Source organism: Felis catus, chromosome B3, assembly GCF_018350175.1.
Source record: "Felis catus isolate Fca126 chromosome B3, F.catus_Fca126_mat1.0, whole genome shotgun sequence".
Taxonomy (NCBI): Eukaryota; Metazoa; Chordata; class Mammalia; order Carnivora; family Felidae; genus Felis; species Felis catus.
Window position 1 is genome coordinate 102,044,885 of NC_058373.1, and position 25,486 is coordinate 102,070,370.

A 25,486-nucleotide genomic window follows, 5' to 3' on the forward strand; every position below is an offset into this window, starting at 1 on the left:
CTCTCTGTCTCTCTCTCTCTCTCTCTCAAAAATAAATAAACATTAAAAAAATTTAAAAAAAAAAGTGTGATGAAACTCAGTGTTGGCAAAAGTGGAGAAACACACACACCCTTTGACCTATTATTAGAGTATAAATTGATATGCTCTTTTTTAGAGAACAATTTAGTAATAGCAAAAATTTGGCTACCCTGAACCCAACAATTTAATTTCGGTAATTTACACTATACAAAACATGTTCACCAAAGCATTTTTTCTTTTTTCTTTTTTTTTTTTTAACGTTTATTTATTTTTGAGACAGAGACAGAGCATGAACGGGGGAGGTCACAGAGAGAGGGAGACACAGAATCTGAAACAGGCTCCAGGCTCTGAGCTGTCAGCACAGACCCCGATGCGGGGCTCGAACCCACGGACCGTGAGATCATGACCTGAGCCGAAGTCAGACGCTTAACCGACCAAGCCACCCAGGCACCCCTCTACTTTTTTCTAAAATATGAAATTTATTGTCAAATTGGTTTCCATACAACACCCAGTGCTCATCCCAACAGGTGCCCTCCTCTTTTGACAACAGTCTTAAACTGTAAACTCTCTATCAAAGACTGATTAAATGAATTATATTAAACAATTAAAGAAATACTATGTAGCCATTAAAAGGGAGTCAGACTTTCTGGACTAAAAGGTGTCCAAAGGACTTCAAGGTTTTTTAATTAAAACAAAAACAAAAACAAAAACACAAAGGGGCACCTGGCTGGCTCAGTCAGTAGAGCATGTGACTGACCCTTGATCTCAGGTATGTGAGTTCAAGCCCCCCCCCCCACCTTGGGATTACTTAAAAAAATAAAAAATATAAACAAAAAACACAAGTTGTAGTACAGAAAGTAGGGTATGATCTCTCCCTTTTTTGTTTTGTTTTGTTTTGCTAGTCTTAAAGTGATATATGTTTGTGTTTGCATAGAAATTTTCTGGAAGGACAATCTCTAGCCAAGAGACAAGAAATGTCTAGTTTTAACTTTGAGTAATGGAAATAGAAAGGAAAGCTTTCCCTTTACTCATTCATTTGTATTTAAGCTTAGCTGGTAAGTATGTTATTTTTATAATAGAGAGAGGGGCGCCTGGGTGGCTCAGTCAGTTGGGCATCTGACTCTTGATTTCCGCTCTGGTCACCATCTCCTGGTTTGTCAGGTAAAGGCCCGCCTCAGGCTCTGCACTGACAGCTGACAGCGTGTAGTCTGCTTGGGCTTCTGTCTTCCTCTCTCTCTCTCTCCTCTGCTCATGCTCTCTCAAAATAAATAAACATTTATAATAGAGAAAAAAGGAAAAAATAATGTCCTCCTTGTAATCTAATGCCCACCCTACCTTTCTGACGATCTTGCAGTCATCCCTGCCTACATCTCTTACTTCTGTCAGTTAATCTCTCTATCGACTTGCCTCTGCTTACGCATTTACCATACCCAAAGGAATTTCTCTTCCCTTTAGGATTTTTTTTAAATGTCTTATTTATTTTTTTTTTTAATTTTTTTCAACGTTTAATTATTTGTGGGACAGAGAGAGACAGAGCATGAACGGGGGAGGGGCAGAGAGAGAGGGAGACACAGAATCGGAAGCAGGCTCCAGGCTCTGAGCCATCAGCCCAGAGCCCGACGCGGGGCTCGAACCCACGGACCGCGAGATCGTGACCTGAGCCGAAGTCGGATGCTTAACCAACTGCGCCACCCAGGCGCCCCGATGTCTTATTTATTTTTGAGAGAATGTAAGCAGGGGAGGGGCAGAGAAAGAGTGGGGCAGAGGATCTGAAGACAGCACAGAGCCCAATGTGGGGCTTGAACTCACAAACCCTGAGATCATGACCTGAGATGAAGTCAGATGCATAACCGGCTGAGCCACCCAGGGGCCCCTCTTCCCTTAAAATTCTGCTCAGTTTCCACCTCTGGGTCTTTCTTTCTTAATTTTTTTCAACATTTATTTTATTTTTGAGAGACAGGGACAGAGCGTGAGCGGGGGAGGGGCAGAGAGAGAAGCAGACATAGAATCTGAAACAAACTCCAGTCTCTGAGCTGTCAGCGCACAGCCGGATGTGGGGCTCAAAATCCACAAACCTCGAGATCATGACCTGAGCCAAAGTCCGACACTCAACCAACTGAGCCACCCAGGGGCCCCTCTTCCCTTAAAATTCTGCTCAGCTTTCCACCTCTGGGTCTCCTTAATCCTGCCAGGCCACAGTCATCTTGGCTCCTCTGAACTCAGAGCTCCAAACCAGGCATTTCTGTGGTACCTGCTGCCTCATATTGCCCACCCTCCGTGAGGGCGGTGGTTGTGTCCCACTTCTCTCTAGCAGTCATCATGGCTGACACAGCACCCTTTCACAGTAGATAATAAATACATGAACCACAGCTAACCTGAGGCACTTCAATTCTATATTCAAGATTTAACTATGTTCACTCAGTTATTCTAAGGCAAGAAAATGAATACATGTTCAATGGATATTTAGCAACAAAATGAATTCTTTTTTTGTTGTTGTTAAGATTTTATTTTTAAGTAATCTCTACACCCAACACAGGGCTCAAACTCACAACCCCAAGATCAAGAGTGGCAGGCTCTACCAGTTGAGCTAGCCAGGCGCCCCAACAAAAGGAATTTCTATTCAAACTACATTTACTCTAGAATTCTACTAGAGTTAAACCAGATCAACTCACTTCTGGCATTTTCTTGTTACTTAAGGCTTTACTGTTTGATATTTGACTTCCCTGGCACTAAAAGGTCATTCGTTTAAAGGCAAGCATATAACAAACTTCACATACAAGATTAAAATGAGCAGTGAAGTTTTGCTAAGACATTCAGCTTTCTTTATGACTCTTCATTCCCTAAATATTCCACTTCTTATAAGAAATAAACTGGATAAAAATCTTAGCTTTCTTTCCTGTTTATTAAACACTTCAATCAAATTTTTCTTTACAAATATCTGAAAGTAACATACACTCTGTTCTTTAGTTTCATGTTCCTTTTTTTTCCTTAAGTTTAATCCTATTAGTGTAAAGACGAACCCCATGCTAATCATTAACTTCTTTGTATTATTTCCTAAAAGCTTAATTATTTGAGATCTTTCCATTTCACTAGGAAAGGAGGTAACACAAGCATCAGCAGTGCCCAAGTTTCTATATAGGAAAGGCATAGGGTTGGCAGTCTTGCTGAAAGGGAGGGTGCCAGCAGACGGGGCCTGCAGCTAGGTTTGCACAGAAACTAAGCTGATTTTACTTAGACTGTGGCTTATCAAACAGTAAGAATAACCAATTTTAGTACAGACACTTCTTTCACAGTTGACATGACTTTATTATTTGGGAGTAAGTTACTAGGGAGGGGGCTGCTAATAGAAATTAAAGTAGGATTATTTGCCCCCTCCCATTACCACCAACATCCACCCACCCTTCAGCACTGCCACTGGGTACAGATCACTGAAAGGTGGCAAGATGTTTCTGGATTTGTGTTAAGAGCCTTACTGCAGTGAAGCAGTTACAGCTATGACATAATAACATCTTTTCATGGTACCAAGTAGCCCTGTCTGATGGAGAGTGCTAAGCAGGAATGAGGTCAAAAACCAGGGAAGTTAAATTTCTCTCTTCTACCTACTTTCTCCTTAATCCCAAGAGGAATGAGTAAGAAAGTGGAAGAGAAAACAAAGTAAAAAGAACAGCTGTGTAGAGCAGCTGTCAGATTGCTAGCGTGGTTTTTACAGATTCCAACACAGAATTGAAAAAGATCTGGACCACCATTTCGGGATTGTGATGAATCCCATTGTCTAAGTGGAAAAGCAGCAGGAATACATCAGAGTCACAGTATATATAGTTAGTTTGGTCACAAAGATTCATTTATTCCAAATTTTTTAATGTTTACTTATTTTGAGATAGAGAGAGAAAGAGGTAGGGAGGGGCAGAGAGAGAGGGAGAGAGAGAATCCCAAGCAGGTTCTGCCCTGTTAGCACAGAGCCCAACGTAGGGCTCAAACCCACGAACTGTGAGATTATGACCTAAGCTGAAATCAAGAGTCAGATGTTTAACTGACTGAGCCACCCAGGCACCCCTATTCCAATTTTGATATGGTCACTATAATCTCAAATTATCCAAACTTAGCTTGGTTTGAGGCGGGGGGGGCACCTGACTGTATGTTCATCGCCTATTTCCTCATTTTGTCCTTAATTCTCTCCCAACACACACACAACCACACCTCCCAGCATTCCTCCATACCCAGGACTCACTAACTCCATACAAAGAAATTACAAAGAAGAATATTTAGGGGCAATAAAATACTGGTTGCTGAGCTATCAGAGATACATGAACACCAATCGTCAGGTTGATTTTTAAACATAGATGACAGTACTTGTATATTACCTCTCCTTCCTAAAGCCCAAATAAAAATAGTAGCAAAGGAATTTTTTAAAAAACATGAACCCACAGGATAAAGAAGGGAAAATAAGACTGTAGTAGAAAAGAGAAACAGAGAGGAGAGTAGGTATTATTTTTGGAATATTGCTGAGAAAGCCAAGGAAGGCACAGCACAGTTTTGTGCCTGCAGAGGTATCAAACCAGAAGTGAATGGATGGCCCTGCAGGACCCCAGAAGATGCCCACAAATACTCAGGTGCAGAAGACCCCAAATGGTAGTATGATTAAAAGTCTGAAAACAGTGCAGTGGAATTAGACTCCTGCTCAGGTTTCCTCTCTCCTCCCCCCCACCCACTGTTAGTAAACCACCCTTAAACATGGGGGCTGGACTGAATGCATCCTGGTCCTTTCCAGGCTCTACAGAGAAAGGTATGAACTAAGACTTCAAAGATGTGCCAGTGGGAAGAGTTGTGGAAGGTGGGGGAGAAAGGCAGTGATGGGTGAGAATAAAAGGGATTTGTGTCTCAGGTCCTCCAAATACGCTTGTCTCTGTGACTATAAATTTTATGTTGTAATGTGACTTCCAAGTTAGATCCACACCAGTCAAGAAAGCAAGCCTTATGAGATTCTAGCCATATAAGGGCAGGTCCTACAAATCTGTTTTCCTACTCACCACACAGTCATACTTACCTCGCAAGTTTGCTAAGGCCAAGGACTTGCTTGTTAGGAAGATAGCCAATATGGACCTTCAAAGAAGAGACAGAAATCATGAGTTAGTTGAAAATCCAGTGCTTCTTTGTAACAAAATAAGGAAATAGAAGACAGTATATGTATTATGTAATTCAACACGATGAAAGTGTCTCTTTAAAAAATCTAGAAGTTTTGGGGCACCTGGGTGATTAGTTGGTTAAGTATCCAACTCTTGATTTCAGCTCAGGTCATGATTTCAAAGTCATGAGATCGAGCCCCACATCAGGCTCTGCACTGAGCATGGAGTCTGCTTAGAATTCTCTTTCACCGTCTCTCTCTGCCCCTCCTCCGCTCATTCATTCTTTCTTTCTCTCTCTCTCTCAAAATAAATAAATAAACTTAAACAATCTAGAAGCTTTAAGACTTAGAAAATGAAGGACTAACAAAAGCATTTAGAAAGTTACAGATGTGCAGGAAAAGGAAAATATATGAATGACTATTAATGAAATGACAAATTTGAAATATAGTCTTGATATTTCCTGGTGAAGTTAAACTCTTGATACAATTCTTCCAGTATTTCTTCTATTGAGGGGACATTCTCTCAAGACAGTGCAAATTATCCTATAGCAACATTAAAATGTAGCCAGGAAAGCTTCCTTTAAATGGCCCAAACTGTAACTGTGAACACTGACATTCCACACATCATAGTGGCCTTAAAAGTCCCACCCCACTGCACAGAAAGAGGGTCTCCATGTCCTTTGTCATGGTTGGTGGCCCCATCTCTAAGCTGCTGGAGAATACTATCTTCCTGATGGGAGATAAAGGACACAGCTACAAATGCGACTTGTCAAAACCTGGACCTTAAGATCTAAGTTCTTATAGCACCTACTATGAGGCCAAGCCAATTCCGTAATCTTAAAAGTCACTGACTAACATCTAATATGTCCATGTTACCTCTCTTTGAGCCAAGTATTAAATTACGGGAACACATTAGTTCTACAAAAGGCTAATAAGTAAACGGCCATTTGTAGGCAATCAATTAACCTAATATAGAAGTATAGATTCATTTGCATCATGGTTCGCTAGCGTTTGTTGCATTCGCTCACCTAATTAATATCTACTGTACATGTGAATAATGGATATAGTAGTAATTAGTGATTTTTCATCTATTAGCACTGTGCTTTGGGAATTTAAGAATACCAATTCATCACCTTCCTGGTCAGCAGAAGGAGAAAGTAAAGTAGCACCTGAACTGACTATTTCAAAGAAGAATTAGAGAGTTGAAAGTTTCCCACAGAGCTAAGATCTTCTGTACCACCTGAAATTTTATACTTATATGCAGAGCTATAATTTGTTTATTGTTTGTACTACTTTTGATCTTTCTGAAGATCTTAAGTCATTTCAATGTTGATTTTAGAGAAACACTGCTGAGCAATAGATTTTTTTAAAAGTTAGCAAGAACACAAACACAGAGATAATCATAGCAGAAGGTAAGACGATATAGTGAGAGGCTGAGCACAGATCAAGTTCCTAAGTCCAGCCCCAGCCCAAATCACTAACTTCCTCCGTCTTCTTGGACAAAGCCTATGCTTTCTGGGCCCAAATTCCTCACTTACAATAAAAGGTAGTAAGATAAGCTCAAAGGTTCCCTCCTTCTTGAAAATCCTGAGCCCTTAAGTGCAGGCACATTGGAGAGCAGGGGAGGGGCAAAGGGAGGGGAGGAGGGGAGGAGGGGAGGAGGGGAGGAGGGGAGGAGGGGAGGAGGGGAGGAGGGGAGGAGGGGAGGAGGGGAGGAGGAAAAAGAGAGAGAGAGAGAGAGAGAGAGCGCGCGCGGGCACACATGAATCCCAAGCAGGCTTCACACTTGGTGTAGAGCCCCACACGGAGCTTGATCCCAGGACCCTGGGATCCTGACCTGAGCCAAAATCAAGAGTCGTATACTCAACTGACTGAGCCACCCAGGTGCCCCCGAAATGAAATATTTTAACAAAAAAATGTGAAGCAAATGTTAACACATTAAATTTAGGTGATGGGTATACAGGTATTCATAACACTATTTGCTAAGTCTTCTGTTTAAAAACTATTAATAAAAAGTCAAAATAAAATAAAATTATAATGGGAGAGAGAGGACAGGACTACTTTTGGTCCTACATCCACGGTTTCAAAGATATGCTTAAGTGCAACAAGCTAGACAATATTAAGCAGCTTGCATTAGATTCACTGTTCCTAATACAGAAAGAGTTAGAAACAAAGTCCACTAATATTATGACCTCTGACCTCTGCCATAAGAAATTCTGCAATCATTGCTGCTCATGCCATATTACACAAAAGTACATCTTGGATCAAACATTATTTAGTCAAAATAAAAAGCAAAGGTTTTCAGAGTCTGCTGCAGCTACCTTAAAAAAAAAAAAAAGGCAACTTTATCTCATTATTTTAACCAATACCATGGTACTTACTATGAAATATTTACCCTGAGGACCTTCAGCTACTTGGTTTTTGTTTTGTTAATTTCAAATTATTAGATTAGTCAGGTTGATAAAGAGTAAATGTTTATGTGTAATTCTACATATCTGGGATATTAGGAATTAGCAGGTGATGATTTTAAAGATAATAATCCTAATTTAAAAATTTTTGTTATATTTTAAAATTAACAGGAAACAGAAAAAACCCTTACCTTTCCAACAAATGGAACCAGATGATGTTCACACATGGAAAACATATCTATGTCCTTCACAATCACCATCTCATCATGATCTTCATCAAATATAGCATCATTTAGGACATCTGAAATCAGAGGCTTGCTTTAGTAACATTTCCAATTTTACAGAAAGATTCAGAGTAGAAAAACTAACAATCTCCACGGTTAAACAGAGATTGACAGCCAACAAAGACAAAATGTTAATCCTAACTAAAATGTTAAGGAAAAACGCGTTAAAACTAGTTATTTTTCTCCCACCAAATTAGCAGTCTTCTTCTTTAAATGATGAAAACAACCCTTAACTATATAATATTACATAACAAATGCAGGATTACAAACAAATGTGTCTGCTGCATGAGAAAAGGAGAAAGGGAGAAATATGCAAAACAAGAGTTCTGGTGACGAAAGGGAGCCGCTTTCCTTTTCTTCTTTATATTTCCTTGCACCTAACACTTTCTCTATAGTGGATGTGTAGAAAACCTTATCTGACTTCTGAGGCCAGAAGTCCTTAGCCATCTAACCTCTGAGGCCAGATCTCAACACCCATAAACTCGACATTATCTATCCCCCAAATACTTGTTTACTCATAAAATTTACTAATTCTTGAATGCAAGCACAAGACTTATTCTAAGCAGTTACATTTTTCCCTAAGGAACTAAATGCTATAATTTTTATGTATATGCCTGCCCAGATTAGCTTTTGACCTCTGGACTCTGGCACATATGGCCAGGCATACAACAGACATTTAAAAACACAAAAGCTTTACTTTTTAAACGTGCACTGATAGCTGGACATCATGGCAGCCTACATACATTCAAGACTCCAAGCCGTAGGATTTCAAGGATCTGGGGATACCCATCTACATAGTACGATGAGACGGAGCGGGGAGGAGGTGAATAGAGTTTTGCGGCCACCTACAGTTAATCTACCCTCAGAAAGCCAGGCTGCAGTGTGAGTCACAGGGAAATGCAAACGTCCACCCACACAGCCTGACCTTCAGTGGCTTCGTTGTTGCTAGAATAGAGGCTCACAGATATTGAGTCATCACCGAACCACAGTTATCATCCCCTGAGTCAGGCTATTCAGAGACACATTTGATTGTGGAGTGGAAAAGTCATTAGCGTGGTCAACAAACGTGAATATGCAGGGTTTAGACACACACAGACAAACACAACACCCCTGGTAGGAGAGGCTGATAAAAATCCACGGAAGAAAAGGATCAGTGTCATCCTTGAAGTAAATACTTTGCCAAAAACAGTTTTCTATTCTGAATACTCTGCCCTAACCTACAGTCATATTTCTGGAAGAAGTCTAAAAATAGGCCCTGAGTGCTCCCCAAAGTATCCTGGATTTCTCCAAGATTTTTAAGTAATATTACTGCCATGCATAGCTTATTAAAATCCTTAGTCATACAAGAAAACCCTGAAAGTAAAACAAAGTTATTTCTTAAAGAACAAAAGAATTATCAAACAGAAGCATTCATTTTCTCTGACAAAGAATGAGAGCATCCCCATTCTAAGTTGTGACAACTACCATATGGCACATGTTAAAAGCTGATCCTCAAGTTAGGCTAAGTTAGTGTCTGGGTCCATTACTAAGTAGCTGTTGGACCTTGGAAAGACTATTCTTTGCCTCAGTCTTCTAAGCTGTAAAATGGACATGAAAAAAGCATCTACATTTTCAGGAGTATCCTGAGCATTAAATGAGATAATCCACATGTTTTTAGAAGTACGCAGGTGGATTAAGTAGTAGTTGCTGTTATTACTGTTACTATAATTAAGGTTGAGGGAGTGGCTAAACTATGTGTCCCATGCACACTAATATACATCAGAATTTAAAAAGCAATAATTTGCTTCTAGGAGACAGACTACAGAAAAGGAAAAAATAGTAACTTTACACCGAGGAAACCTGGAACCAAGTGATCCAGTTTAACTCTACCAGTAATAAGACACAGTAATAACATGTAGCTTCTGGTAAAATATGAAAAGGGCACATCACCTTTGTGGTGTTCTTCCCCCGAAGTGTGTGACTGTAGTCTAATTACTAGACAAACTGAGGGACATTCTGCAAAATACCTCAACAAGCACTCTTTTAAAATGACAGGGGGGTAAGGCGGTGTGTGGGTGGCTCAGCTGGTTGAGCAAATGACTCTTGATTTTGGCTCAGGTCATGATCTCATGGTTCATGGGACCAAGCCCTGCATTGGCAAGGCACTGAGCATGGAACTTGCTTGGGATTCTCTCTCTTCCTCTCTCTCTGCCCCTCCCCTGCTCATTCACACTTTCTCTCTCTCAAAATAATAAACATTAAAAAAAAAAAAAAAAAAAACCAGAGAGATGGAAAGACTGAATTGTCACAGATTGGAGGAGACTAAAGAAACATGAAGACTAAATGCACTGGAAAAACTAAATTCCACACAAAGTCTATAGTTTATAGTATTGTACCAATATTAATTTGTTAAATATTTTTAAAGTTTATTTATTTTTGACAGTGTGTGAGAGCGTAAGCTGGGGAGGGGCAGAGAGAGAGGGTGAGAGAGGAACCCAAGCAGGCTCCGCACTTCAGCACAGAGCTGGACGTGGGGATCGAACCCATGTCCTGTGAGATCATGACCTGAGCCAAAATCAAGGATCGGACATTTAACCAACTGAGCCACCCAGGCGCCCCCCAATATTAATTTCTTAAGAAATGATAACTATACCATGGGCCATAGGAGAGGTTAACATTTGAGGAAGCTGGGGCAATGGTATATAGAAACTCTCTGTACCATCTTTGTAAGTATTCTGGTAAGTCTAATGTCACTTCAAAATAAAAAGGAAAAAAAAGCAATAGGACAATGCCCATCAACTGGAATGTATAAACAATAGAGCACTATTCTGCAATAAAATAGAATAACTACTTATATATGTACTAATATGGCTGAATCTTCAAAGAATTATATACATAGTGAAAGAAGTCATATACATTCACACAAAAAAAGTATGTATGAAATTCTAGGAAAGAGAAGTATAGTTAGAGAAAGCAGACAGATGGTTTAGCAGGGACCAGAGGGGTGAGAGGATTGGCTGCAAAAGGGTAGAAGAAAACCTTTTTGGGTGATGGAAAGAGTCTATACCTTCATTGTACTGGTGGTTGCACAACTGTATGTATTTGTCAAAATTCAAATTGTACACATGACGTTGTTGAATTTTATTGAATTTAAGTTATCCCTTAGTAGAGCTAACTTTTTAAAATAATCTTAAAAGAATATAGAATAACATGCAACCTTTTGTGTAAAGAAAGTGGAATGGGGGGAGATATAAACACATATATGCTTATCTTCAAAAAGAAACACTAGGAAAATAAATCAAAAAACGAATAAAAATGATTATGCATAAAGGACTAAGAAAGCAGGAGAGAAGGGATATGGATAGAAGTGAGACATCTTTAAATATGATTTGTTACATAGTTGACTTTGAAATCATGTAAATGTTTTACATACTTAAAATTAAGCCAAAAAGAAAAAAACCCAGTGACCCCCATAAATCTTAATGGTTTGTGGTAATGGAACAATATTATGTTGCCTATGTCCCATTTCGTGAAAGTGAACCCAGACTATAAACTTGACCTAGCTGAATCATTTTTCTTCAATAATGAAGTTTCCCTGCTATATTTATTTATGTTTTGCTCCAACATATCTGAAAGCTACCATCTGTGGCTAATAAGAACAAAACACTATCACAGATTGTTTTAATTTCCTGCCTGTTATCAGCAGCAAGAAGGTAACCCTGGAAACAAGGATTTATGGCATTCTGTTTCCTACTCTTGGTCATAACCAACAAAGAAAACTGAAGGGGCCTCCAAAAGTTGAAGGTTTGTCTATTACAATACCACACAAAGAAAAATGTAAAGGTATACCTTGCTCGTGTCATTAATGATTAAGCAATGACAACAAATAACCCTGCTGGGCAGCGATCCCTTAAGTAGTTAATCCCTTCCTGAAAGTACAGTTAGTCAGGTCCACAATAGGAGCCCATGTACCTGTTTAAGCACCCCTGGAAGCAGGGTGCTTCTCAGACTCCCCCAGGGGGCTTGTCCAAACACAAATCACTGGACCCCAGTCCCAGAATTTCTGATTTAGTAGGTCTGGGTGGGAATGAGAATTGACATTTCTAACAAGTTCCCAGAAGATGCTAATTCTCCTGGTCTGGGAACCATACTTTGAGAGCCCCTGTATTTTTTTTTTTTTGTAGATTTTTTATCTAAACGTTTATTCATTTTTGAAAGGCAGAGAGAGACAGAGTGGAAGTGGGGGTGGGGAAGTGAGAGAAGGAGATACAGAATCCAAAGCAGATCCCAGGCTCTGAACTGTCAGCACAGAGCCTGACGTGGGGTTTGAACTCACCAACTGTGAGATCATGACCTGAACTGAAGTCTGACACTTAACCCACTGAGCCACCCAGGCACCCCTGGGCCCCTGTATTAAAGTTGTATTCATGTTTTGTGCTGCTACACAGAATCTTCACACCTTCAAAATGCTCCTACTCAAACATAGCAATATAAGAAACACAGAACTGCTTCTGCCATGGTGAAAGGGGGTAGGAGTAACAGGAAACCTCTGGGAGAGATTCCCCACAAAAGAAAAATTCTATCTAATGGAATTTCTTTTTAACGAATGGTAATAGGAATTAGCATTATCTAGGATGTCTGGTGATCAGCACTAAAATTTAGAGATCTCTGAGGAAGCCAGAATTTCACACCTGATGCAGCTTCCTGGAGAACAGCATTAATAGACAATGGAAGAAGGCTTGGAACATTGAATGTACATCCACCCTAACAGATAAGAAAGAGAATGGGGTCTGCCTACCGATTTATTCGAAAAAATTGTTTTTCAGTTTATTTATTTTGAGAGAGAGAGCACGAGCAGGGGAGGAGCGGAATGAGAGGGAGAGAGAGAACCCAAAGTAGGCTCTGTGCTCTCAGCACAGAGGCTGATGTGGGGCTTGAACCCACAAATGGTGAGATCATGATCTGAGCTGAAATCAAGAGTCAGACACTGAACCAACTGAGTCACCCAGGCGACCTATCTGCCTACTGACTTTAGAACTAAGACAGCAAAACACAGTGACAACTAATAAGCAGGAAAAGTTTCTTTGCTCTTGGCTGGAATTAAATCAACTTAAGGGGCTAACAGCCACCCTGACTTAGTGGAGAAAGGTCTGAATTACTGGCCCAAACCCCTCAACATCAGAGCTGTCTCAACCAGCACTGGGCACTTACGTCATATACCTCCTGGTACCACCGTTATGTCTGTAATTTCTCCCAACCTTGGAGGCAGGCATTGTAGCTTAAGACTTTATGAAGTTTCAGCACAGTACCCTATATGCCATTCACAGAGCCAGAATTAAACGCAAATTTTCCATTTTATCCAATTAATATGTCAGTCTCTACCCTGTGATTTACTTCCTTAAGACAGATTTCAAAGAAAGGACTCCAAAAAAACTGATGTGGCCAAGGGAACAGAAAAAATATTATTGCAGCATTATTGGTAATAGCAAAATTAGGGATTTAAATGGACATCAGAAGAATGATTACACAATCTGTGTAGAGTGATGTAATAAAATATGGCCCAGCCATGAAAGTCAGTGAATCTAAGCTGAATTTATTATTTCCTGAAACAATGTCCAGTGAAAAAAGCAAGTATTAGAGGCAATAGCAGATACACACAGTAATATCCTTTAAATGAAGTGGAAGCAAAAACCACATGTTGTTTATGGACATACATATGAAATAAAAGCACAAAAATAGGCATGAGAGTAGAGATCAAATTCAGGATAGCGGTTAACTCTGTGAGGGAGGGGAACAGGATCAGAAAGAGGTATCTATGAAACTTATCTGTATTTTCCAAAGCAATTATAGCAAAATGTTAATATTTATTAAAACCAGATGAATGTCGGTTAAACTAATTCTTTGTCCTTTTTCTTATATATTTGATGCATTTCATTAATTAAAAAAATTTGGAGCGCACCTGGGTGGCTCAGTCAGTTAAATGTCTGACTCTGGGTTTCAGATCAGGTCATGATCTCACAGTGTACAAGTGCGAGCTCACATCGGGCTCCGTGCAGAGCCTGCTTGGGATTCTCTCTTTCCCTCTCTCTCTGGCCCCTCCCCTGCTTATGCTCTCTCTCTCAAAAATAAATAAACGTTTTAAAAAATGTTTAAAATTGTTTTAATTGCGTTATTCATGTACATGCTGGTGTTCTGGGTTTTTTTCCTGGGGGAGAAAAAAAAGCAAAAACCCTTTAGTTACCTTTGCATAGAAGTTCTGATGCTAGAGTGGCATTACACAGGAAAGACCGAGCCTGCTTCATGTAACACTGCAAACTCCAGAAACTTCCCTTGATCACACTCTGCAATTAAAACAAAGACTTCTTCTGCCTTCAGTGTGGCATTAAAACATTTTGCATTCTACTCCTGTTTGAAAAATTTGTCCTACAAGTAAGGGCAATGTTAAATTAAAAGACGGAAGAAAATCACCCTCTCTGCCTTCATTTCCATCATGATGGTGCACCTCTTGTTAGCACTTCCAACACGCATAGCTTCTTGCACTTAACAAGATAGAGCGAACATTTGTAAAACTTGGCCGAAATAAGCATGAACTCAAACATTCCACAGACTGACATAGGTGGAAACTAAGATGACTTTAGACAACCATTCATACCATCTGGAGTAGGCAGAGCTGTGGCACAGCTCTGATATGCTCTGTGAACTTATTTCATAAACTGCGAATTTGTCAGCAGGAAAGATCCAATGCATTGCAGAGAAAGTAAAAGTTTGGTTATTTTGCAAATTTTCATTTCTGTCATCCCTGGCAGAGATAAATTCCCATGCTGCTTGTAAGCAATTAAAATATAGCCAAGGGGCTCCCGGCTGACTCTGTCACTAGAGCATGTGACTCTTGATCTCATGGTTGTAAGTTTGAGACCCATAGTAGGTGCAAGGATTACTTAATATCTTAGAAAATAAACAGGAGCACCTGGATGGCTCAGTTGGTTGAGTGTCAGACTCTTAATTTTGGCTCAGGTCATGATCTCACAATTCGTGGGATCAAGCCCAGCATGGGATTCTGTGCTTAAGTGTGGAGCCTGCTTGGGATTCTCTCTCTCCCTCTCTCTCTCAAAATAAATAAGCTTCAATAAGTTAATAAATGAATAAAAATTAAAAAATAAAATATAGCCAAGACAACATGGATGGATCTTGAAAGCATTATGCTAAGTGAAATAAGTCAGAGAAAAACAAATATTGTATGCTGTCACTTACATATAGAATCTAAAAAAAGCCAACCTCTTAGAAACAGAGAGTAAAATAATGGTTATAAGGGGCTGGGAGGGTGGGAAAGATGGGGAGATGTTAGTCAAAGAATACATACTTCCAGTTAAAGATGAATAAATTCTGGAGATTTAATACACAGTATTTTTTTAAGTTTTTTTTTTTTTAAGTTTATTTATTTTTGAGAGAGCGAGAGAGAGAAGAGAAGGGACAGATGATCCTAAGCAGGCTCTGTGCTGACAGCAGACAGCCTGATGCAGGGCCTAAACTCATAAACCGTGAGATCGTGACCTGAGCCAAAGTCAGACACTTAACTGACAGTCACCCAGGCACCCCACAGAGTATTTCCTTTTTTAATGCACACCTTTTTTATTACAGTTAATGATACTGTATTACATACTTGAAAGTTGCTAAGACAGTAGATCTTAAATGTTTTCATCACAAAAAAGAAACAGTGATTTTGTGATGTGATGGATATATTACCTACCTATGGTGGTAATCACATTCCAATATACACGTGTATTAAACCAACATGTTGTACACCTTATGTGTATTAAACCAACATGTTGTACACCTTGAATTTACACAATGTTGCATGCCAACTTTTTTCTCAATAAAACTGTAAAAAAAAAAAAAATGTAGCCAAGGCTATTGAAATAAATGTACTGGTTGTGTTAAAAATAGTACTAATATGCATCCTTTTTTTTCCATCTTTATTTTTGAGAGAGAGAGAGACAGAGCATGAGCAGGGGAGGAACAGAGAGAGAGGGAGACATAGAATCCAAAGCAGGCTCCAGGCTCTGAGCTGTCAGCACAGAGCCCCATGTGGGGCTCAAACTCACCAACCACGAGATCATGACCTAAGCTGAAGTTGGATGCTCAACTGACTGAGCCACCCAGGCACCTCTTGATGTGCCTCCTTTATTTGCCAAATGCAATCCTGGAAAGCTGTTCCCATCCTCTTAGCTGGGCTTCTCATGAACATAATGTCTGTTGCTGAGGGCATGTTCTCACATGATAACATAACCAAGACTTTTTCCTAATTACAACAGTGTTTGTTGTAGTTTATTTATAAGATATTGAAGTACTGAAATAAGAAAATAGAAGTACACAAATTGCTCTACCTAAACACCATTACTTAACTGGCCCCTAGAAAACCACATACACGCAGTGGTTCAAAAAGCATAACAGTAAATTAGAAAAGATGAAGTTTAAAAGTCTAGAGACCCAAGTTCTCATTTGGACTTTGTATGGACTGTGACCTGGGCTACAGGATCGCCACAGGTAAGAGAATGGTTTTTGGAGAAGGAATTTAACAGGACTCCCAGGTTCTTGGCTTGTACAACTCTAGGGATGTTGGAAATCAATGCCAAATTACAACACAAGTTATCCACCCACTCCTACTGGTCAGTCACCTTTTGAGATGCGCAAAGGTACTGGGTAGTGGCTTTCAGTACTGAGGTAGGGAAAAGCACCTGTTTTAAACTATTCAGATTTTTTTAAGGATAAAACTCAAGGCTATCAATCCTATACATTATTAACTCCCAAAGTTATCCAAGCCTCCAAGCCTAAGAACTTCCTTCTGGTCTCGGTTTACTACTCTGAAAATTTGTGGTAGACAAAAATTAGAGCCTTAAAAGGCTATCTAAGGAAAGAAATGAGTGTATTCAAGGAGTCATTTAAAAAAAAGGATGCACACTTGCCAAATATAGTCTTTTAATTGGATAACTTTGTATATCTTTCACAATCCAGCTGTTAAACTGTAAATGGAATTTACAAAACAGATGGTGGTAACAAGGTCTGGTTCACAGCAGTTCTAAAGAAAGCACACACCAATCTGATAAACTATCCATTTGCTTCAGAAGCCTTTAATAGGCTCATCCTTTATCATCCTACATTCACTTATGCCAAGAGATATCATACAGATGGATGTTATAGAACCATCTGTAATCCTATCCAACAAATAAGTACCAGCAGGGTGTGCAAGCCACCATCATTACTGACAAATGATTAAGGGAAAAGGGATCACGCTTTAGAACAGTGGATCCCACATATGGCCAATCATAGGGAGCTTTGGAAAATACAGCTTCTCAAGCTACCCTGAAAAACCTGATTCACTAGCTGTTGGGGTGAAACCAGGATTATTAAATCTTTTAAAAACCCAAGCAATTCTGATGACCAGTTGGGCTGGGAGCATAGGCTTTTGAGAGAGGTTGAGGGTTAAAAATGGACCCACTACTGGCCTTAATTTGCTGTTTAGCAAGGTTGAACAGTTGGCAATGTTAATTCCCCACCACAAACCCTCACTATAGTCATCAACTCAGAGGATGACAATTCCTGTGGAACACTGTGAGGTCTGCACACCAGCTGGGGAAGGAGGCTTGGAACAGAGAGTGAGATTGGATGGTGAGGTGGGGAACAGGATGGGGAGATTAGGCAAAGAAGCTGGAGCCAACTTTCCAGAGGTCCAGTGAAAAGTAAAGGAAGGAGGACCTCACATAAGAAAATTACATCCATATCTTAGAAAAATATCAGCCATTTGAGAAACCAGTTGGGTCCTACATATCACCAGCTCACTATAAATCAGTTTCAAGGATAACATGATCAAGTTTTCATGGGAAGTTCTGTACTAGTTTCTGAGCTGGACACAAATATATCAAACATGACCTCAAGAAACTTAAGATCTGGGGAAATAAGAAAATAAGTGAAGGGAATTAAGAGTACACTTATCCTGAGAAGCACCGTAATGTACAGAATCATTGAATCAGTATTTGTACACCTGAAACTAATATAACACTGTCCATTAATTATATTAGAATTTTTTAAAAACTCAGCCCCCCAAAATGGAAGGCATGCCTAGAAGCTAAACTATAGAAGCAATAGCTTATATAAAGGAAATATTATAAGCTGGAAGAAAACATACGGCTATATTGAGCATAAAAATTTGATCCAGGCCTTAAGGACAGATTGAAGGAAAGGAAGGGAGGGTTTTCCAGAGGGGGTAAGGAAGAGAGATATTATAGGAAATGAAATACAGAAATACAGGAAACAACAAAAGGTAGAGTTGACTGCCTGAGTGGGTCTATGCATTCAGCAGAAACAGATGCCCTTCTATTTCTGAGCACATAAAATTGAATTTTACATTTCGCTCATGACTTCTTTCAAGTCCTGTCTTACTCTGCAGTCGTCAAAACAGTTATCATCCCCCATTTTACAGATGAGCAAACTGATGCTCTATCTGGAAACATTAAGTGCCTGCTAAAGAAGAGTGTACCTGTTGGCATGAAGAGCTGGATTTTGACCCCCTGTCTTCTGACTTACACATGAGAGCCTTATCACCAGCCACCACGAGTCTGAACCTGACCTGTGAGAACAAGGGACTCCAGGGGGAGAGCCCAGAGGCAAGGAACCAGAGTCAGAAGTTGCTGCACTTCAGTCAGCCATGAGGTGACAGGCCTAAAGCCAATGACAGCAAAGGAAACAAAGAGAACAAATCTGAGGTTTTAAAATAAAAGTAATATTAGTGATAAACACGGGGGTTGAAGAAGAGAAGTGTCAAGGTACCTGCCAGCTCAAGAGAACAGACAGAAAGAATGGCTTGATACCCAGAGGCTGCCAGAGCCCAGAGCTGGTGCACACTGGTTGCAAAATACTGTTTTACCAACTATTTATTTGGTTTATATGAGGAAAAATTCTGTAATTTAATGCTACTTTGACCTTTACTTTTTGAAATGAAACTGGAACAGTTCAGGGGAAAGGAGAATCCCATTAAATCTTCAAACTAATAAAAAGGCTTGAGGGAAAAAAAAAAAAAAAAAAAAAAGAACCTCTCTATAGAAGTTTATCCTAGGAAACCAGTAAAGAATCGCTTTTACAAACCAACCACAGTCTTTAAATCCTCAAGATCCACATATTTTATGTCTCTTGGTGTGATATGGTGTGAAGAAAATAGCATTCTTGCTAAAATGGTTTTCCTGGAATGTAATCAAGTCTTTAGACCTAACTTCCACTTCCAGGAATATGAAAGAGATAGAAACAAGTTAAATGAAAACAAGAAGAAAACAAGCAGACAAATCCCAAAGGTGGAAGATCTTATAGGACACTGAGAATTGGATAAATCAGTGTCACAGGGTGGGGGAGAGGAAAACAAGAAATCTTCTAGATTAAAACCTAACAATCAAATACAAATATATGGATCTTGAGTGGGTCCTAGTTTAAACAAGTCATGAGTAAAAGACATTTGGGGCAACTGGGGGTGCAGAATTAGGTATTAATTCTACTGTTATGAATGTAGATTAGGTATTAAAACATACGAAGAAATTAATAGTTAATTTTGCTAAGGACACTGTAAGTGGTTAAGAAGAAAAACACTTTCTAAGGTGAGATTTCACCTCTAAATACAGGGCTCTGATTTGTTCTCTGTAAAATAGACCATGCCAATGTGGCAAAATGTTAATTTTGAATCTAGGTAGTAAGTACATAGCTGTCCATTATACAATTTTGTCTATGTTTGTGTTTGAAAATTTTATACAAAAAAATCAAAAGTAAAATAAAATGTCACAATCCTGACAGAAAACACTGTTTCCTTGTTATTACTGTGCTGCCAAATAATCCAACAATCCCTCTTCTAATTGATATGAAACCTTATTAACAGACTAACACCTCAAGAGCTAGTAGGACTAGCAATTGCTTTTTCTTCTACAAGTATCTACAATACTCCGAGGAAAAAGTCCTTAAATAAGGGCTTTGTCTAATCAAAGGGGCCATAGGTTAGAAGACCACAGCATGAAGAACCTTTTCAAAACTGTGTGTGACAAGAAAAAGAGAGATGTGTTACCATAGAAACTTCTGTGTGGCTTAAACATTCCAAAGGAAATCAGCACCCCTAGCAATGAAAGAAGCCTGAGATTCTTAGTAGGACCTCACCTGTCAGCTGCTGGAAGTCAACACAGCGAGCGATGAGGCAATACTGACAAGCACACCCATAGTACAAAGACTCCTAGTCCAACTGCCCCTCCCTGTAGACCAGACCCAGAAAGCCTTGCAAGGGACTTGTCTAGGGTCATAAACTACTTAGTGGGGATGCTGTGACTAGTCCAGACTAGTTGTTCTTCCCATTATACCAGGATGAGTTTGTTGATGCACTAAAATAGTTTAAGAAACACCAAAAGGACCTTGGGATTGTATCAGTGAACACAGTTTCTAACACACTAACTATAAAGCTGAAACACTTGACTCTCTTATAAAGTACTGCACTTGTGGGGTGCCTGGGTGGCTCAGTCGGTTGAGCTCCCAACCTCCGCTCAGGTCATGATCTTGCAGTTTGAGAGTTTGCTGACAGCTCAGGGCCTGGAGCCTGCTTCAGATTCTTTGTCTCACTCTCTCTCTGCCCCTCCCCTACTTGCACAAGCACTCTCTCTCTCAAAAATAAATAAACATTAAAAAAAAATTTAGAAATAATAAAGTACTTCACTTGTAAAGAGCCCCACCCTCAACTTATGTTGGTAGTGGAGGAATAGAAAGAAATGGATATCAAAATGAAAGCAAAAAACAGCATGGAATAAGCACGACCTCCACTGAGGCAAAGCAAGGGCACTAGCAGCTGGAAGCTGTATGCTAAGCACTTAGTGCTGCTGAAAGGCAAGTTTTCCTGGTGGCGATCAGTGGCACACCTCCAGGATTGCCTGTGCATTAACAAAATATTTAATATATATTGAATACATATACATACATATATATATATATATATATATATATATATATATATATATATTTAATGTTTTTATTTATTTTTGAGACAGAGCATGAGCAGGGGAGGGGCAGAGAGAGAGAGAGGGAGACACAGAATCCAAAGCAGGCTCCAGGCTCTGAGCTTCAGCACAGAGCCTGACGCAGAGCTTGAACTCACGGACTGTGAGATCGTGACCTGAGCTGAAGTCGGACGCTTAACCAACTGAACCACCCAGGCGCCCTCAAAAGCACTTATATTTTGAAGGGGTAGTCAATAAGTTCTTTGGCAAAGTCCCCAATATCAGTTAAATTCCAGCACCTACCACCTTCGTTGCTGCTCATGAACCACTTACCATAAAATAGATACGATTGCATTTGAAGCTATGTTATTAAGAACTTCCTTGTTTGGGACATTTGTCAATGGCCTCTGTTGAACTGGGTTCTGATTCCTATTTAGAAAAATAAACACTCATCTATGTACATAAAACATATCATACCTCAGAGCAAGAATCATATGTTCCTGGCAAAGCTCTTCACTGAAACAGCACTTGGACCAACTGGATCTCAAAAGACTTCAATGCAGAAACTCAGCAATGGGCAATTTACTCACCTAAAACTGCTTTGTTGTTCAGACTCTAGAGAGGCAATGGCTGTTAATAAATGGGTGGTGGGGTGGGGATCTTCATGGTGAGCAACCAAAACCAAAAAAAGATAGTGAAAAAAAAATTAGAGGAAGAGAACAACAGATAAAAAGGGCCAAATATTTCAGACAAACACGGCTTGGGTAGAATGTCTCCCTCGATCTACAGCTCCATTGTGGGAAGAGACACAGTGGTTCTTCAAGCTAGACTGTGCACTAAACTAAAATACTAAACCTCTCATGAGGGGACAGTGATGCAACAGAAGAAAAAAAATGCAGGCAAGAGGATGGAATACTACAAAACTTCAAATCATGGTGAGGAAAGACCAGAAAAAATCAGTTAAGTATTTCAGCAGGAAGTGATCTATTCAATTTACTAAAATTACACTGGCAGTAATGGACTGGAGCAGAACAAGCTAGGCGGCAAGGCAACCAGTTAAGAAGTCACTGTACTACGGGGTGCCTGGGTGGCTCAGTTAAGCATCCGACTTTGGCTCAAGTCATGATCTCACAGCTTGTGAGTTCAAGGCCCGTGTTGGGCTCTGTACTGGCAGCTGACAGCCTGGAGCCTGGTTCAGATTCTGTGTCTCGCTCTCTCTCTGCCCCTTCCTCGCTCGCATGCTACCTCTCTCTCTCTCTCTCTTTCTCTCTCTCTTAAAAATAAACAAACATTAAAAAAAAAGTCACTGTACCTCTGGTAAGAGATGACAAAGAATCAGAAGTGAAGACAAAGTCTAGAGATACTCGAGAAGTACAAGAGCCAGGACACGAAGCACAGGTAACCCAAGAGATTAATAAGAAGTTAGAATCACAAATAAACCAACCAACCAGATTATAAAGACTAGACCGAATAGCCCAACTAGCAACATGCATTCAAGTAAAGTTCATAGAAGGGCTGGGTGGCCAAATGGACTTTTAAAACATTAGGGGTGCCTGGGTGGCTCAGTCAGTTAACCATCCAACTTTGGCTCAGGTCATGATCTCATGGTTTGTGAGTTCAAGCCCTGAGTCAGGCTCTGTGCTGACAGCTCAGAGCCTGGAGCCTGCTTTGGATTCTGTGTCTCCCTCTCTCTCTGCCCCTCTCCTGCTTGTGCTCTGTCTCTGTCTCTCAAAAAAATAAATAAATGTAAAAAAAATTTTTTTCAAGTGGCTAAAATGGTAAATTTTATGTTATGTATATTTTACCACAATAAGAATCAAACAAATAAAAAAAAAGAGCATACAACATGCAAGTGTATCCATTTAGATAAGGTTGCAAATATACAGTAGGGAACACAATTTGGATAGATTAGCACAGATGGAACATAATTATGTTGTAGTATATTTGCCTAATTGTTCAAGGTGTTAAAGTAAGTTTGTATCTCTGAAATTTATATACCTGGTGGTTATAGATAAAATTACTTTTAATGAAATATTATTTATAACTGCATTTAACAGAAGGTACAAGCCCTAAAAACTAACATTTAAAACAGAAAAGTTTCCAAACAATAAAACTATTAAAAGACTCACATATATAAAATACAAAATGGCCACAACACAATTCAATGTGCTTTAAACAAAATATATAAAATTTTCGTCTTCAGATATCTCCCTCAAAGGATGAAATAGGGAAAAGTTTGTTATAATCCACCTTAGAATTGAACACAATTTAGCTAAGATTTTTGCATTATTCATGAATTCCCCTAATCAAAAACTTCATGAAATCTCTTTCAGTCAGGGTAGGAAGAAATGCCTCAAACATAAATCTACTTGGCTCTCTCCTTGCTAGAATTCAGGAAAAAAAGCAGATTCCTATGTATTATGATCCTCACATATAAATGGATCTTCATATAAAATTGTAACATAGGCACTTTAAACCTGAGGGGGCGTGATGTTGATTAGAACATGAGCGCTGTAGTCACAAATACCTCGGTTCTGCTCCGTGACCTCTGGCAAGTGACAGCATGAGCCTCCTCAGTTTCCACTTCTTTAGAATGGATCTAACCTTCAAGTTGACAGGCGTATCAGGTGAGATCACACGTATACCACCTGGCCCACCTTCCCAGAGTTTTGGGTTCATGCTTTTCTCTGACACCTAAGGGTTTCACTCAGCAACATCCAGCATCCAGCATGTTGATGCCTTGATACACATCAAGGGGAAACTCACTTGATCCTGCCAGTCAGAAAAAGATACCTCAAAATTTTATTGTTTTCCAGAATTACTCCCTAACATCCTAGAAGCTGGCTTCTGACCACATTAAGCTATAGAAACTACTAACATCATCCCCTTCAAATCTCAGTCCTCATGGCTAACGAGCACAAAATGTCTATAGAGCTTCCTGTATGGCAAGCATTGCCCTTACCACTTTTTGTGTACTAACTCATTTCATCCTCACAATAACCCTATAAGATGCATGAGTACTATTAATAGCTCCATTTTACAGATGAGGTAATTGAGGCATTGCTCACAAATAACAGAATTTGAAGCCAGGTAATCTGGCTCAAGTTTACACTGTCTCATGACCTCTAGTTTTTGTTCCTTGTCTCTCTTAAAACCATTTTCTGCCAACACACTGTTGGATCTCCTGCTTCTGATATGTCCTTTTAAGACTGTCTGCTGGCTCTTCTCTCATTCTTCTTACTATCTAAATGCAGACATCTTCTAAAGTTTTAGGCCACCCACCTCCTATCACTATTGTGAGGAGCCCAGGTACTCTCCTCGCTTCAGGTATCAGCCTTATACTGATAATTCACAATTTTAAATCTCTGGCCTTAAACCATAATGCCATCTCTTGGCTTATTTAAGTCACTCCCTCTTCCTCTGTACAAATGCAAATCTAACCACGCTCATCTAAAAATTTGCTCCAGTTGCTTTTAGTGCATAACAAAACGCTCTAGAATTTAGTGGTGTACAACGATTTTATTATGTCCCTGGATTCTGTGGGTCAGGAATCCAGACAGGACACAGAGAAGATGACTGGCCTCTATGCCTCAATGTCTGTGGTGTCAGTGGAAATGGCTGGGAGCTGGAATCACCTGGGGGAATCTACTCCCCTGTCTATTTTTCAATACTAGCTGTTGGGGGAGACCTCGGGTACAGCCATCAGCCACAACACCCACCTGTGGTCACTCCATGTGGCACACCTTCCTCACAGCATGTCTGTGGGCTTAGGGCTCCAAAGTGTCCCACAGTCTTAAAACACTTCTCAATTAATCCAATGTTACAGTTTTTCCTCACCATAAAGAAGGACTAGATGAAGTATCATGTGCTTTCTCACATACCTTCTTAATTCTTAGAAGAGCCCAGGCAAAGCAGGTATTACCACCCTTTACAAAAAGGGGAAAACGACAAAGTTTAGAGATATACCGGTAATTATACAGATAGTTAAAAGACAAGATCACATTCAAACTCAGTCTCTATGTAGTAACGATCACAACAAAGATCAAGCTCACAAATATGTATGTCCAACTATTTTTCTCTAATTTCAGGGTAAACGTTTTCGGTTACCAGATTTTTCTTGTTAGCTAGCTAGTTAGGAATTTGAAACAACTTTGCCATGATACTATTTTTTTTAACGTTTTATTTATTTTTGAGAGACAGAGCATGAGCGGGGGAGGGGCAGAGAAAGAGGGAGACACAGAATCTGAAGCAGGCTCCAGGCTCAGAGGCACAGAGCCCCACGTGGGGCTCGAACTCACACGCTGTGAGATCATGACCTGAGCCAAAGTCGGACACTTAACCGACTGAGCCATCCAGGCACCCGCCCCAATATTACTGAATTATCTATTTGAAAATAAGTGCACATACCTCAGAAATCAAAAACTGAAAATGGTGAAAAGTCTTGTTTCTACTCGTATCTGTTACCCCAGTTCATATTCCTGATGAACATGTAAGCACTTGTGTATCCTCTAATTCTTAATATGAATATAAACAACATGTAACTATGCCCCCTCCCAATTTTCCCTACAAAATATAACTCCTCTGCATAATTTAGCCATTCTAGGGGCCTAGACATTGAGGTTGCTTCCACATTCAACGCTACAGTGATGAACTCTGAGCATATGT

The 25,486-nt window shown here is 39.7% G+C and overlaps 1 protein-coding gene across 4 annotated transcripts in view; it reads right to left on the bottom strand.

Annotated features, from left to right (window-relative positions):
* Window positions 1–25,486, bottom strand: part of GCH1 (GTP cyclohydrolase 1) — a 46,543-nt gene that overhangs the window by 11,782 nt on the left and 9,275 nt on the right. For all 4 annotated transcript variants that reach the window (XM_023255703.2, XM_023255705.2, XM_023255704.2 and 1 more), the window contains exons 2-3: window positions 7,740–7,849; window positions 5,063–5,118 (exon numbers count right to left, since the gene is read on the bottom strand). In XM_023255703.2, the coding sequence (XP_023111471.1) occupies window positions 5,063–5,118; window positions 7,740–7,849 (166 nt within the window). The remainder of the gene's footprint in view (window positions 1–5,062; window positions 5,119–7,739; window positions 7,850–25,486) is intronic.